Source organism: Choloepus didactylus, chromosome 16 (genome assembly GCF_015220235.1).
Source record: "Choloepus didactylus isolate mChoDid1 chromosome 16, mChoDid1.pri, whole genome shotgun sequence".
Taxonomy (NCBI): Eukaryota; Metazoa; Chordata; class Mammalia; order Pilosa; family Megalonychidae; genus Choloepus; species Choloepus didactylus.
In genome coordinates, this window is record NC_051322.1 from 53,627,267 (window position 1) to 53,640,691 (window position 13,425).

A 13,425-nucleotide genomic window follows, 5' to 3' on the forward strand; every position below is an offset into this window, starting at 1 on the left:
CAGAGACGCCAATAAAGTAAATTCTGTACCCTGTAAGATAGTAAGCTCCCCATCACTGGAAGCATTCAATCAGAAGCTGAATAGTTTCACTATTCAGCAATATTGAAAAGTATTCCTGCATAGAGTCACGATTGGTCAGGAAGATCTCTCTAGGCACCTTAGCTCTAAGATTTGAAGATCTGATTGTTCTAGAAAGACAAAGCATATTTTCATTGGAGTCCACATCCTTCCTTGTGCTAAAAGTTATAATGAAATTTCACCAGAAAATAAAAAGCAGTAGCAGAAGTTCTCACTTCTGTTGCCTACGTAACTCTCAATGTGGTTTTAAAGTCTCCTTGAGAATTATAATCTTGATTAATAAGTAAAGTATTTGGGCCACTATCTCACAGGTTTTGTAATCCAAAGGTGACCAGGCTCCATAATAGAGATCCCAAGTGGATCAGGAGGAACCTATAGCACCCCCACTCCTACCCCTCAGACTGGGTTTGGGGCCTCAGTGCTGGCCTCTCTCAAGAGTGGACACACCCTGGTTTGGTTCTCAGTTCCTTTAACCAAAACGGTATCTCCTGTGGGTCAGGAGGGTAAGCAGGTAGAAACATTTGCAAAGATTATCAGAGCAGTGCACTTCCTCTCCTGTAGGGAACCGAGACTCCTCTGTAATGGGGTTGCCAGGAGAGGGACACAATGAAGCCACAGCCCATTCTGCATGTCTACAACAGCATCTTCTACCTGGACCAAGTTTCTCAATAGGCAAAGTGGAATGATCCACTAGCACATCTGAAAAGAGGCCTCCTGGTACTCTCTCGCCTCTCTACACTGTTTTCTCTGGAAGTCATGGATAAATGCAGTGGCTGCTTGATTTGCAAGAGAAAGAGCAAAGTACAAAATAAAAAGTCTCTTCCCAGTCCCCCTCGCCTTCCCATGTTCCGTCAGATCCTGCCGGCACTCAGACCACGGTTCACAGAATTAGCTCTCTGGCAAGCCCAAGGCATCCTGGCCTGCGCCAGCCCATGGAAGGAGAGGAGAAATGCCTGTGTCATTGATTAAAACCTCAGTCACCAAGGTGTCTGGACAAGTATCACTTATCTCACACCCAGAAATGACTGTGACCATAGCAATGTTTCGGCACAATATTAACCCACTTGTTAGCATTGTTCCTAAGTTGCTGCTTCCCTGATTTCTCTTTTGTCTTCCCATTTTTCTGTTTTAATACTTGTTTGTTAGATTCCTGTTTTAATTCAATAGATATTTAAAAAAAAAAAAAAAAAAGGGCAAGAGAAAAAGAAACTCACGCCTAAAGCCTGGGTGATTTTGCTTTCAGAAGCGGACTATTTTCTACACCTAAATCTTCCAAGAGTTAAGGCTTAATGTGTAGCTCTCACTTTAGGACGGCAGTGCCATCAGGTGGCTGAGGGCATGCATTAGCCCTCCAAATATCCACCAGCCACCCCCAATCCATTTCAGATAAACATACAAGTCTAAGTGAAAGCACACTTGCTCTCCAGGTACCCACTCACAATGGACCCAGCCCACTCCCACCGTCTCACCGCCCCACACACTCCTGGAAAACTTTCCCATGCAGCACAGAAGGTGACAGAAGCAATAGCTTTTCTGAGGATGGGTGCCATTTGCGCAATTGTGCCTTGCCTTGTTCAGTGCATGTGTTCTATCAGAGATGATATAAATTGGATTCTCACCAACACAATCCAATTTTAAATACCTGGAAGACATTTGTCTATGAAAAGAAAAAAGTCTTGGGGTGAATCCTTTCACATCTGTTTTCTCATCTGCAAAATGAGAATGATAAAGATTCCTAATTCATTGGATGATTGTGAAGATTACAGGAGTTCCTTCACGTGAAACACTTAGAAGAGGACCTTGCCTGGCCCTTATTATGGTCAAAAAAACTCTTAGCTCCTTTTATTGTGGAAGGAAGGGAGGGAGGGAGGGAGGAAGGAAGGAAGGAAGGAAGGAAGGAAGGAAGGAAGGAAAGAAATTCAGTCTATGAAATTCAGGCTTTACAAATGTGGCACAAATGAAAATTTTACAACCATGTTTGATTACTGAAATAAACAATGGAAGTGAAAGATCACCTGTTTTATTTGGACATTTTCATTACGTTATCTTTGTATTTTAGACTGAAATATCTTTTTTTTTTCAGGACTACACTTTGTTATATGAAGAGGCAAAGTATTTTCAGCTTCAGCCAATGTTGTTGGAGATGGAAAGATGGAAGCAGGACAGAGAAACTGGTCGCTTTTCCAGGCCCTGTGAGTGCCTAGTGGTGCGTGTTGCCCCAGACCTCGGAGAGAGGATCACACTCAGTGGTGATAAATCCTTGATAGAAGAAGTGTTCCCGGAGATCGGCGACGTGATGTGCAACTCAGTCAACGCAGGCTGGAATCACGATTCAACGCACGTCATCAGATTCCCACTGAATGGATACTGTCATCTAAACTCAGTCCAGGTACAAGGTTGTCATATGCTGTGTGGCATCGAATGTCACACATAATACTTTTACTTAACCTTGCCTTCATATAGTTCCTTTCCTCCAAAGAGCTGGAAAACTCATGTGTTGTCTTTGCTATTGGGTAGAAGAATATGTTCACCGTTTTACAGCATGCGTTCTATCATACCACTAAATATTTACTGAACACCTACTATGTGCCAGGTTCTGGTATGAGCACTGGAGATATAAATAGAGAAACAAAAAGAGAACAAAAGAGACAACATCTCTGTTTTCCTGGAACTTACATTACGGAAGCGGGTGGGGGTGGCAAACAATAGTCAATGCATATGTTTGTCAGGTAGTGATAAGAAGCTATCTAGGGGCAGAGAATTGCAGGTAGAGGATCTGGCAAGCTCTCAAGATCCTGAGATGGGGGGGCTGCTCAGCAGACTGAGGAATATTAGTGTTCTGCAGAAAGTAACTGAGGGAGACAGATAGGTGATAGGAAAAAGTCCTGAGTCTGGCCAGGGATAGACCGTGGAGAGCCTTCTGAAGGTGGTTGGCACGCTGGAATTTTCTATTTTGGTTTCCTTTGGTTTTGGTTCATTTGCTTGTGTGTGTGTGAGACGGAAAACCATTGGAGGATTCTGAGCAAAAGAGTGACCTGATACAATTTGTATTTTTTTTTTATTGAGGGGAAATTCACATAACATAAAATGAACTATTTTAAATTGAACAATTCAGTGGCATTAATTATATTCACAAGGTTGTAAAACAACCACCTCTATCTAGTTCCAAAACATTCTCATCACCCCAAAAGGAAACCCAGTCCCATTAAGCAGTTATTCCCATTCCTTCTATTTTAATTTCCTAGGACTGCTGTAAAGGTACCACAAATTGGCTTAAAACAACAGAAAGCATTGATTCACAGTTCCAGAGGCTGGAAGTCCAAACAAGGTGTTGGCAGGGCTTGATTCCGGTGGGCTTGCCGGCTGTCCATGGCATAACTCAAGTTCTCTCTCCATCACATGGCTGTGTCAGAATTTCCTCCTCTTATAAGGACATGAGTCATACTGGATTGGGGCCACCTTCATGGGTTTGGCCCCATATCAACTAATAACATCTTCAAAGATCCTATTTCCACATAGGGTCACAGTCACAGGAATGGAGGTTAGGATTTGGACATAGCTTTCTGGGAGGCACAATTCAATCCTTAACACCCCCTTTCCCCCAGCCCCTGGCAACCACCAGTCTGCTTTCTAGCCCTATAGATTTACCTATTCTGGATTTTTCATACAAATGGAATTATGTATTATGTGACCCTTTGCGTCTGGCTTCTTTCACTTAGCATAATGTTTTGAGGTTCATTTATATTGTAGCCTGTATCAGAACTTCATGTCTCTTTATGGCTGAATAATACTCCATTGTATGGCTAGACCACAAAAACAGAGGCACACCTGGGTCTTCACTCCAGGTTCTTACACAAACTATTTGAAGTCAACTGAGTAGGAGTTTGATGGGGCCATGCCTTTGTTCAATATTTAGCCAACAAAAGCTCTCTCACAGCTAAGACTCACACACCCTATATACCATTCTGCTCCTTGAGGATTGTTTCACAACTACTGATAATTTTTAAAATTTATGAATAGATATCTGAAAGCAGAAAACTCTGGCAGAAAAACTCTCTGGCAGGTAGCAGTGGTTGCTGGGTTGTGGAGTTCCAGAGGGCATCATTCGCGTTCCCACCCATGCAAATGGCACCTCTGGGGCTGTGCGTTGCACTCCCTGTGTGCCACCTGTGCAGTGTTCCTGAGTGGGGCCCTGCTATTTATAAAAGCCCCTGCGGTCCAGAACGCCTTTCCCCTCCCCACACAACCTGCCCCTGGCTTTCCACCAGAGATGCAGGAGGGGCAGAACTCAGAGCTAGGAGAGCATTTCATCACTTCTCCAAGGCCCCACCCCTCAGGCAGTGAAAACAACCATAGATTCATAGGCTTGACACGTTTCCCAGATCGTTGAGTTTGACCAGATGTGGACGTTTTCATCTGGATTAACGCCGCATGACATTGCCATGACCCACTCCTGCTTCCTGCTCTACCGGCTGAGAAGCTGGCATTGTCCTGTAGGCACACAGAGGCGTGGGGAGAGGACATATGATACATGATACTACACTGAGTTACCGTCACACAGTGATCACTAAATTTAAGGAACTTTGCTGTTAACAAATCGATGTTTAAAAAGTAAAGGCCAAGAAGCATAAGCTATTTGCATTCATTGGAATAAACTTTGATCATGTCCAAGGTGACATTGGACCGTATTGAAAAATGCCTGGTAGAATGTCGTATTATGCATCTCAACCCCTGGGGAGGAAGAGGCTTAGGGATTTCCTTATATTAGCAATTTAGCTACCATAACAACACAGAAAGAAAAACAGATTATCAGAGTTAGGGTCTTAATTGTTTACAGCTTTCTCTACCTCTGTATTTCTTCACCTAATCATGGTAAAGAATCCTTTCCAGTGGTTTGGCCGAGCATGCTGGGCTGTTTCTTGCTGCAGATCCCATTCCTGCCTCTGCTGGGGAGTTCTCCTTGTGAGCTGTTCTTCCACTGGTGATTCACCTGCCACCAAACCATCTCTCTATATTGAATTTAGGGATTGTTTTCTTCCATTCTGTCCCTATGCTAATTGTTATGCATTTTGAATTTACCTACAGAAATAGAGCACTGCAGGATAGAATGTTAATTTGGTTCTCATAAGAATTTGGTTCCTTTTTTTAATTTGCCAGCATTGGAGGTTTAAAATTTTAGCAAATACACTCTCTTGCATTCTAGTCATATCTAGTGAACTGTTTTCCAAGATAGCAAATTATACTCCAAATAAAAGTAGATGACCAAAAATAAATAAATAAACAATAAGGGTTCATTTTTTATTGACTGCATTTTGAAAGGTATTTATTTAGTAATATGCCACTTCATTCCAAAAAAGAATTTGAGCCGGGCTTCTTTTTTTTTTAATTATGATTGGATCATCTTGCCTTTTGGTGGGGTGGAAATAATTTAATTATATACAAAATCCCAGCAGTTTTTAAATTTTAAATTTAAAAACTTTTTTTTAATTTGCAATTTTAATATTTGTCAGATTCCCAAAGAAACAGAATGCCCTAGATCAGTCTTCTATATTTTCGCCTAAGAGGTACAAAAAGTTTCCTGCATTTAAGAATATCAGACATGCAGTGATAGACCCCGGGATCTTTCTGGCATTAGATATTTGATATCAGAATGAAACAACAGATTATGAAGCTTAAAGGTATATGGGAAGTTTAGAATATCTTTATTTTGCATATATTTACTAAGAGATAACCATTGCAATTTATTCTTGCCTCTCTCAGTGCACACGCACAAGGCAATAAATCTATTTCAAATGCCAAAAATTTGCAAACCTGAAGATAAACCTCAATTGTCGTCAGTAGTCCAACTGTTCTGCTACTGAATTAAGTTAATCTTCCAAACTGGAGCAGGATTGGGAAACTTGAATGACAGAGTACGACTGAACCACTGGCTAGGTAAATTCAGATAGGTTTAGTATCTTTCCATATCCTTTCTCATTTCATAGAATATATCTTTGTGGTAAATGCACTTTGAAATGTGAACACTCTCTTTTTTGCAGGGAAGGCAATTTCACATATTGGAAAAAACATGGGATTTGAGGCCAAACAGCCCTGAGTTGGAAATCCAATTCCATCACTTACTAGCCGTGAGCCTCAGTTTTCTCCACTATAAAATGAGGCAAGCACCACCCATAATGCTGGGTGGTTTCAACCATTAAGTGAGCTTGCATGTGGAATGCAAGCATGTAATGGCATTTCTACAGGTACAGGTACACCTCAGAGATATGTGGATTAGTCCCAGGCCATTGCAATAAAGTGAATATGGCAATAAAGTCAGTCACACAAATTTTTTGGTTTCCCAGTGCATCTAAGAGTTATGTTTACACTATACTGTTGTCTATTAAGTGTGCAGTAGCATTATGTCTAAAAACAATGTGTGTACCTTAATTAAAAAATATCTTATTGCTAAAAATGCTAACTATCATCTGAACTTTCAACAAATCATAATCTTTTTTGCTGGTGGAGGGTCTTGCCTCGATTTTGATGGCTGCTGACTGATCAGGGTGGTGGTTGCCGAAGGCTGAGGTGGCTGATGGCAATTCCTTAAAATAAAACTACAATGAAGTTTGCTATATTGATTGACTCTTCCTTTTGCAAAAGATTTCTCTGTAGCATGTGACACTGTTTGATAGCATTTTACCTGCAGTAAAACGTCTTTCAAAATTGGAGTCAAATCCTCTCACACTGTGCTGCTACTTTATCAACTAAATTTATGTAATATTCTAAATCCTTTGTTGTCGTGTCAACAATGTTCACAGCATCTTCACCAGGAGTAGATTGCATTTCAAGGAACCACTATCATTGCTCATCCATAAGAAGCAACTCCTCATCTGCTCAAGTTTTATCATGAGGTTGTAGTAATCCAGTCATATCTTCAGGTTCCACTTCTAATTCTAGTTGTCTTGCTGTTTCCACCAAATCTTCAGTTACTTCCTCGATGTCATCCATGAGGATGGGAATCAACTTCTAAACTCCTGTTAGGGTTGATATTTTGACCTCCTCCCATGAATGATGAATGTTCTTACTGGCATCTAGAATGGTGACTCCTTTCCAGAAGGTTTTCAACTGATTTTGCCCAGATCCATCAGAGGAATCACTATCTGTGGCAGCTATAGCCTTACGAAATGTATTTCTTAAATTATAAGACTTGAAATTCAAAATGATTCTTTGATTCATGGGCTGCAGAATGGATGATGTGTTAGCAGGCATGAAAACACATTCATCTCCATCAGAGCTCTTGGATGACCAGGTGCACTGTTAAGGAGCAGTAATATGTTGGAACGAATCTTTTTTTCTGAGCAGTAGGTATGAACAGTGGGTTTAAAGTACTCAGTATACCATGTTGTAAATAGATGTGCTATCAGCCAGGCTTTGTTGTTCCATTTCTAGAACACAGGCAGAGTTGATTTAGCATAATTCTTAAGGGCTCTGGGAGTTTCAGAATGGTAAATGAGCATTGCTTCAACTTAAAGTCACCAGCTGCAGTAGCCCCTAACAAGAGAGTCAGCTAGTCCTTTGAAGCTTTGAATCCAGGCCTTGGCTTCTCCTCTCTAGCTATGAAAGTCCTAGCTGACATCTTCTTCCAATAGAAGGGTATTTTGTCTATATTGAAAATCTGTTGTTTAGTGTAGCCACCTTCGTCAATTACCTTAGCTAGATATTCTGGATAACCTGCTGCAGCTTCTACATCAGCACTTGCTGCTTCACCTTGCACTTTTATGTTATGGACACGGCTTCTTTCCTTAAACCTCATGAACCTACCACTGCTAGCTTTGAACTTTTCTTCTGCAGCTTCCTCACCTCTGTCAGCTTTCATAGAATTGAAGACAGTTAGGACCTTGCCCTGGATTAAGGGGATGTTGTGGCTGGTTTGAACTTTTCTCTAGACCACTCAAGCTTTCTCTAGATCAGTAATAAAGCTGTTTTGCTTTCTCATCATTTGTATAATAAAATGATAAGAAAAGTGCTACTGGAGTAGCACTTTTTAAATTCCTTCAAGAACTTTTCCGTTGCATTCACAACTTGGCTAACTACATTCAGCAGAAGAGGCCTAGCTTTCGGCCTTTATTGGCTTTTGACATGCCTTCCTACTAAGCTTAATCATTTCTAGCTTTTGATTTAAAGTGAGAGCCATGTGACTCTTCCTTTTGCTTGAACACTTAGAGGCCACTGTAGGGTTATTTGGTCTAATTTCAATATTGTTGTGTCTCAGGGACTAGGAAGGCCTGAGGAGCGGGAGAGAAATGGGGAATGGCCAGCTGGTGAAGCAGTCAGAACATAACACAACATTTATTGATTAAGGTTGCCATCTTATATGGGCATGGTTTGTGGCATCCCAAAACAATTACAGTGGTAACATCAAAGATCACTGATAACAGATCACCCTGACAGACATAACAATGAAAAAGTTTGAAATACTCAGGAATTACCAAAATGTGACACAGGGACACAAAGTGGGCACATGCTGTTGGAAAAAATGGTGCTGATACACTTGCTTGACACAGGGTTGTCACAAGACCTTCAATATGTAGAAAAACACAACACCTGCAAAGTGCAACAAAGCAAAGAGCAATAATGCGAAGTGCAATAACATGAGGTATACCTCTATTAGAAACATTTACTCCCTCTCTCCTGCCTTTAATTCATGGTCTTCCTTTGAGAGAGGAAGCTCAAAGAGACTAGGGGTTGGATGAGATTGACCAGAGATGTAACTGATCCGCAGATTTTGGAACTGTTATTGGTGTGTTCACGTGGCTATTAGGTCAAAGGACCTTCTAGCCCATAACCCACGTGTTTGTTTTGGCCCCTTGCAGGTCCTCGAGAGGTTGCAGCAGAGAGGATTTGAAATCGTGGGCTCCTGTGGGGGAGGTGTGGACTCGTCCCAGTTCAGTGAATACGTCCTGCGGCGGGAACTGAGACGGACACCCCGTGTACCCTCTGTCATCCGGATAAAGCAAGAGCCTCTGGACTAAATGGACATATTTCTTATGCAAAAAGGAAAAACCCACAAAAACAAAAGGCGCAAACAAAAAAGGGACATCGATGTGCAGTTGAGACAGCAAACCAAGTCCTGGACCTAACAGTGAATAAAAGACACATTTATATCAAATAGAGACCACACCTGTATTCATATGGGAACAATTGGAATAGTGATATCCTCAAGGTGTAAAAAAAATATATAAATATATATATATATATGTCAAAAGGTAGGAAATGCAAAAAAAAAAAAAAAAGAAAAAAGAAAAAAGAAAAAAAAAGGTGGTAGCTACAGTTGGTGCTGTGATGGCCGTGAAGTGTCCTGGGCCTCCAGGGCCTGCTGACCAGTAAACAAGCCATGACCAGTGAGGACACAGTCTCCTTACAGTTTCCCATTGCCAAACAGCCATCTATTGTTTCTTTTTCTTCCTTCCTTCCTTCCTTCTTTTTTTTTTTTTAATACCTTGACTCCAGTTTCTTTGCATATGGAGGATTCATGTCTCTCTTTAGGCAGGGACCAGGCAGGACTGCATAAAAACTCTCATGAGCCCATTGCATTTGAAAGATGTTAGACATGAAATTTTAAATGTAGTTTGTACAGAAGTCACACTTTTTTGTCTGCCTCACAGATGTGAACATTACTTTGTTTTTAAACGGATCAGTTTTGCAAAGGGGCCAGAATTATTACTTGTTAAGAGTTGCTCCAGTTTGAGTCTGCTGCTTTCCTACAATTTTTCAAATTTTATAATGTATTAAATACAATAAACTCTGTTTAAAAAATAAGGTCTGCGTGAAGCACACATGTTGGGGTGAGGCTGGATTAAAATGAACATGTTCTGTTTTCATCTTCCGTGTGGAGCATCAAAAAAAAAAGGCTTAAAAACTGGTGCCAGTTTTGAAGACAAAACCCACTAAAAGCTAAGGGTGTCATCATTTGTTCATTTGTCCAACTCAGCAAATGTCATTTCCCTTGCTTGTTTATTCTGCATTGGTTAGCAGGATAGAGCTTCCTTGTTGTGAACTTTTCAGTTACACCTATTGCTGCAGAAAAATTATACCAAAACATAGCAGCTTGAAACAACAACATTTTATCATCTCTTGTCATTGTATCATCCTTGTCTGCTGACTGGGGCTTAGCTGGGCTGCTGCTGCTGCTCCACGTGATGTGATCTGGGGGCTTGATTGGGCTGGGATGTCCAAGATGGCTCACTCACTGGGCTGGCAATTGATTTTGGCTGTTGGCCTCTCCATGTAGTTTGAGTCTCTCACAGAACAATAGCTGGGTTCCAAGAGGGAGTGTCCCAGTGCAAGTGTTCCAAGAGGGAGGAAGTGGAAGCTGCAGTCCTTGAAAAGCTGATGCCTGGTACTGCACAGTACATTTTTGCTGCTTTCTGTTGGTTGAACTGACACAGAACTAGCCCAGATTCAAGAGGAGGGGAAATAAAGTCCACCTCTTCTTGGGGACAGTGACAAAGAAATTGTGCCCAACTTGAATCCATCACACCACCTGCCCAAAAGATCCCCAAAATTGGGACATTATGACTTTGGAAGAAATAGGGAACAACCTCAGGATCTTTATTAGCCAGAGAGGTAAGAAAACTGAAATTTAATATCATTTTGGAATTAAGCCCATTGCTTTTCCAAGTCATTAGTGACTCCAGTTCTTCTTCCAGCCTTACTGTCACCTTTCTTCCCTACTTTCTCTTCCTCATTCCAGACACTCAGAATAAACCTGGCATGCTGATAAGATTGACAGGTAAACTATAATGCCTTTCAGCTGCAGAGACAGTTCCTGTGGTGATGGGCTAGTTACATCCTGAACTTTCTTTCTTTTTTTTAAATTAAAAAGTATATGCCTGAGGACACCAGTAATGAAAATATCTCTGGCTTCTGAAACTAACAGTAAGCAGTTAATGGCTCCTATCATTCCCTGAAACACAGAGGCAGCCCAAACACTGAATTACTTTAATGACGGCAAGCCAGGCTTCCATACCATTGTTTAATTTTCCCTTATTTGAGACTAATACACCACTGGCTCAGACAGAGAACAGCCTGGAACTGCTTCCACCAGCTGTTCAGTCACCAAATCCCTACTGAAAGAATAAAATTGCTAAATGATTTTACTAGTCATCCATTCTCATTAGGCAAAAGTTCCTGAAATCAATAAAATAAGGGCTCCACTTTGGGACATTCCACAGATTATTGCCACCAGTTAATGTATGTAAAGGTAATATTGTCCCAACCAAATACTTCTCAGAGTTATGTGCCTTAGCTATTAGCCTCCACTTTGTTCTTTTATATAAGTTCTTATGCCCATTTATACAACTACAACTCAATTGCACAGTCTTCCACAAAAACTTTGATCCAATTCAATGGGGCAAATATATTATTTGTACATTTCAGGTTTTTAGGCCTTATATTATATAGATTCCCAGATACCAAAGTACTTCAGGATAGAGCTGGTCAATCAAAATATAACTGAGTCACATCTTATTTTTTTCTCCACTTTTTATTATCCAATATACAGGTCATATTCACATTTCACCTGTTGTCCCAATAATGATCTTTACAGCTGTGCTTATTTGTCCCCTGAAAGATCTGATCAAGGATTATCCATTTACATTTACTAGTAAACGTCTCTTAGACTCCTTTAATTTAGAAAGGTTTCCTCAACTTTCTCTATCCTTGTTCACTCTTTTTTGGTTGTTTTTTATTTGGTCTCTCACGACATTGGCTTATTTGAAGCATCTAGGTCAACTGTTTTATAGATCACCGCCCAATCTGAATATGTCTGATTGTTTTCTCATTGTTCCAGTCAGGTTAAATTTTTATTAAGTGACATTATGTTCTTTGCATTGCATCACATCATCAGGCACATACAGTCTGTGTATTGATGATGGTGATTCTGACTCAATGGCTTTGACATCCATTGGTAGGTAATCTTTTCCCGAAGGAGCCATTACCTTGGTGGTTATAAAGTGTACTTTTAAAAAAAAGCTATTGTTGTCTGAATTGTTGGTAATCAAGATAACCTTTTTTTTTTCTTTTAAGCAAAATACATTTCTTTAGATCAGGCCACGCAAAGTATAATCATTAACCAGCTCTTTTCTAAGAAGTATTTTAGAAAAATAGAACAAAGCAAGCCACTTCTACACTGGTTTCTAAATATTAGGTGAGTTCCCACATAGTAATAATAATAGCCATCCACTTAGTGTTTGCTGTGTGCCAGGCACGGACTAAGGACCGTACCACCCCTAACTCCTTCAATCCTATGACCACACTAGAGGTGTGTTATCCCCATTTTTCAGTTCAAGAAACTAGATTTCTGAGACATCAAGTAAATGATGGGATAAAGACTAATGCTCAGTTAAGCTTTATAAGGAGGGCCCAAAACAAACTATTTGAAAAAAAAGTAAGTTTCCATGGCATTGAGATGAGGAAGAAAGTAGATTAATTAGTAACATTTTCTCTTTACAATGGAAATCTATTCCTGTATTTAAATATTTCAAGCATCCTTTATAATATGTCGGGCATTCTGCTCAGTTTGGGGGAGACCAGCATGACCATGACCTGGTTTCTGCCAGGGGGAGCATGTACCGTAACTAACCTCAGTACAAGGCAATATGTGGTACGCGTCATTGCGTATTTACAAAACATTTTTAAAAAATGTTATTTTAATGTAAAAAATCAGATAGTTTACCAACTAAGAAAATGATGTTTTGTTTTTCATTACTAGGTGTCGGGGGCATAAATATAAAAGTCAGATTTCCACTATTAAAGATCTTAAGGTCTGCCATTAGATGTAGACATGTAAATAGATATTTCAATATCATGTGGTAAGTGCAATAAAATACAAATAGGGTGCTACAGAACCATAGAAAAGGGGTCACTTTGTCCATTTGAGGTGTACATGGGGAGGTGGTTGATAGGTGAAGAGGGTCTTGATAATGAGTTGCTTGCAATTAAGCAAAGAAGATAAATATATCTAAAGCAGGGAGACTTGAACAATTCACATGGGGCAGCTGAAAGCATTAAGTTGGAGGCCAGGGGTTTCCACAGATGAGGTTAGGTCTAGGAAGAGTTAGATCATGGAGGGCCTTGCAGGCCACACTACGGAGATGAGATATTCTGAAAGCAATGAGGAAACATTGTAACAGGGACGTGACCATACTGCAATGTGGAAGATGGATTTTAGGGGGAAACACTCCCAAACCTCAGCAGATAAACTAATTAAGACCTTATAGAAATGGTCCATGTAAGAGGAGTTAATAACATGATATTGGGAAGTGGTTCTGAGGATGCAGAAGAAAAGAATGATTTAAGAAATGTTTA

The 13,425-nt window shown here is 40.4% G+C and overlaps 1 protein-coding gene across 2 annotated transcripts in view; it reads left to right on the top strand.

Annotated features, from left to right (window-relative positions):
- The window catches only part of KCTD1 (potassium channel tetramerization domain containing 1), an 85,633-nt gene extending 75,757 nt beyond the window's left edge, over positions 1-9,876 (top strand). For both annotated transcript variants that reach the window (XM_037805605.1, XM_037805604.1), the window contains exons 4-5: positions 2,162-2,467; positions 8,931-9,876. In XM_037805605.1, the coding sequence (XP_037661533.1) occupies positions 2,162-2,467; positions 8,931-9,089 (465 nt within the window). In that variant the 3' untranslated portion in view covers positions 9,090-9,876. The remainder of the gene's footprint in view (positions 1-2,161; positions 2,468-8,930) is intronic.
- The last annotated feature ends 3,549 nt before the right edge of the window (positions 9,877-13,425 follow it).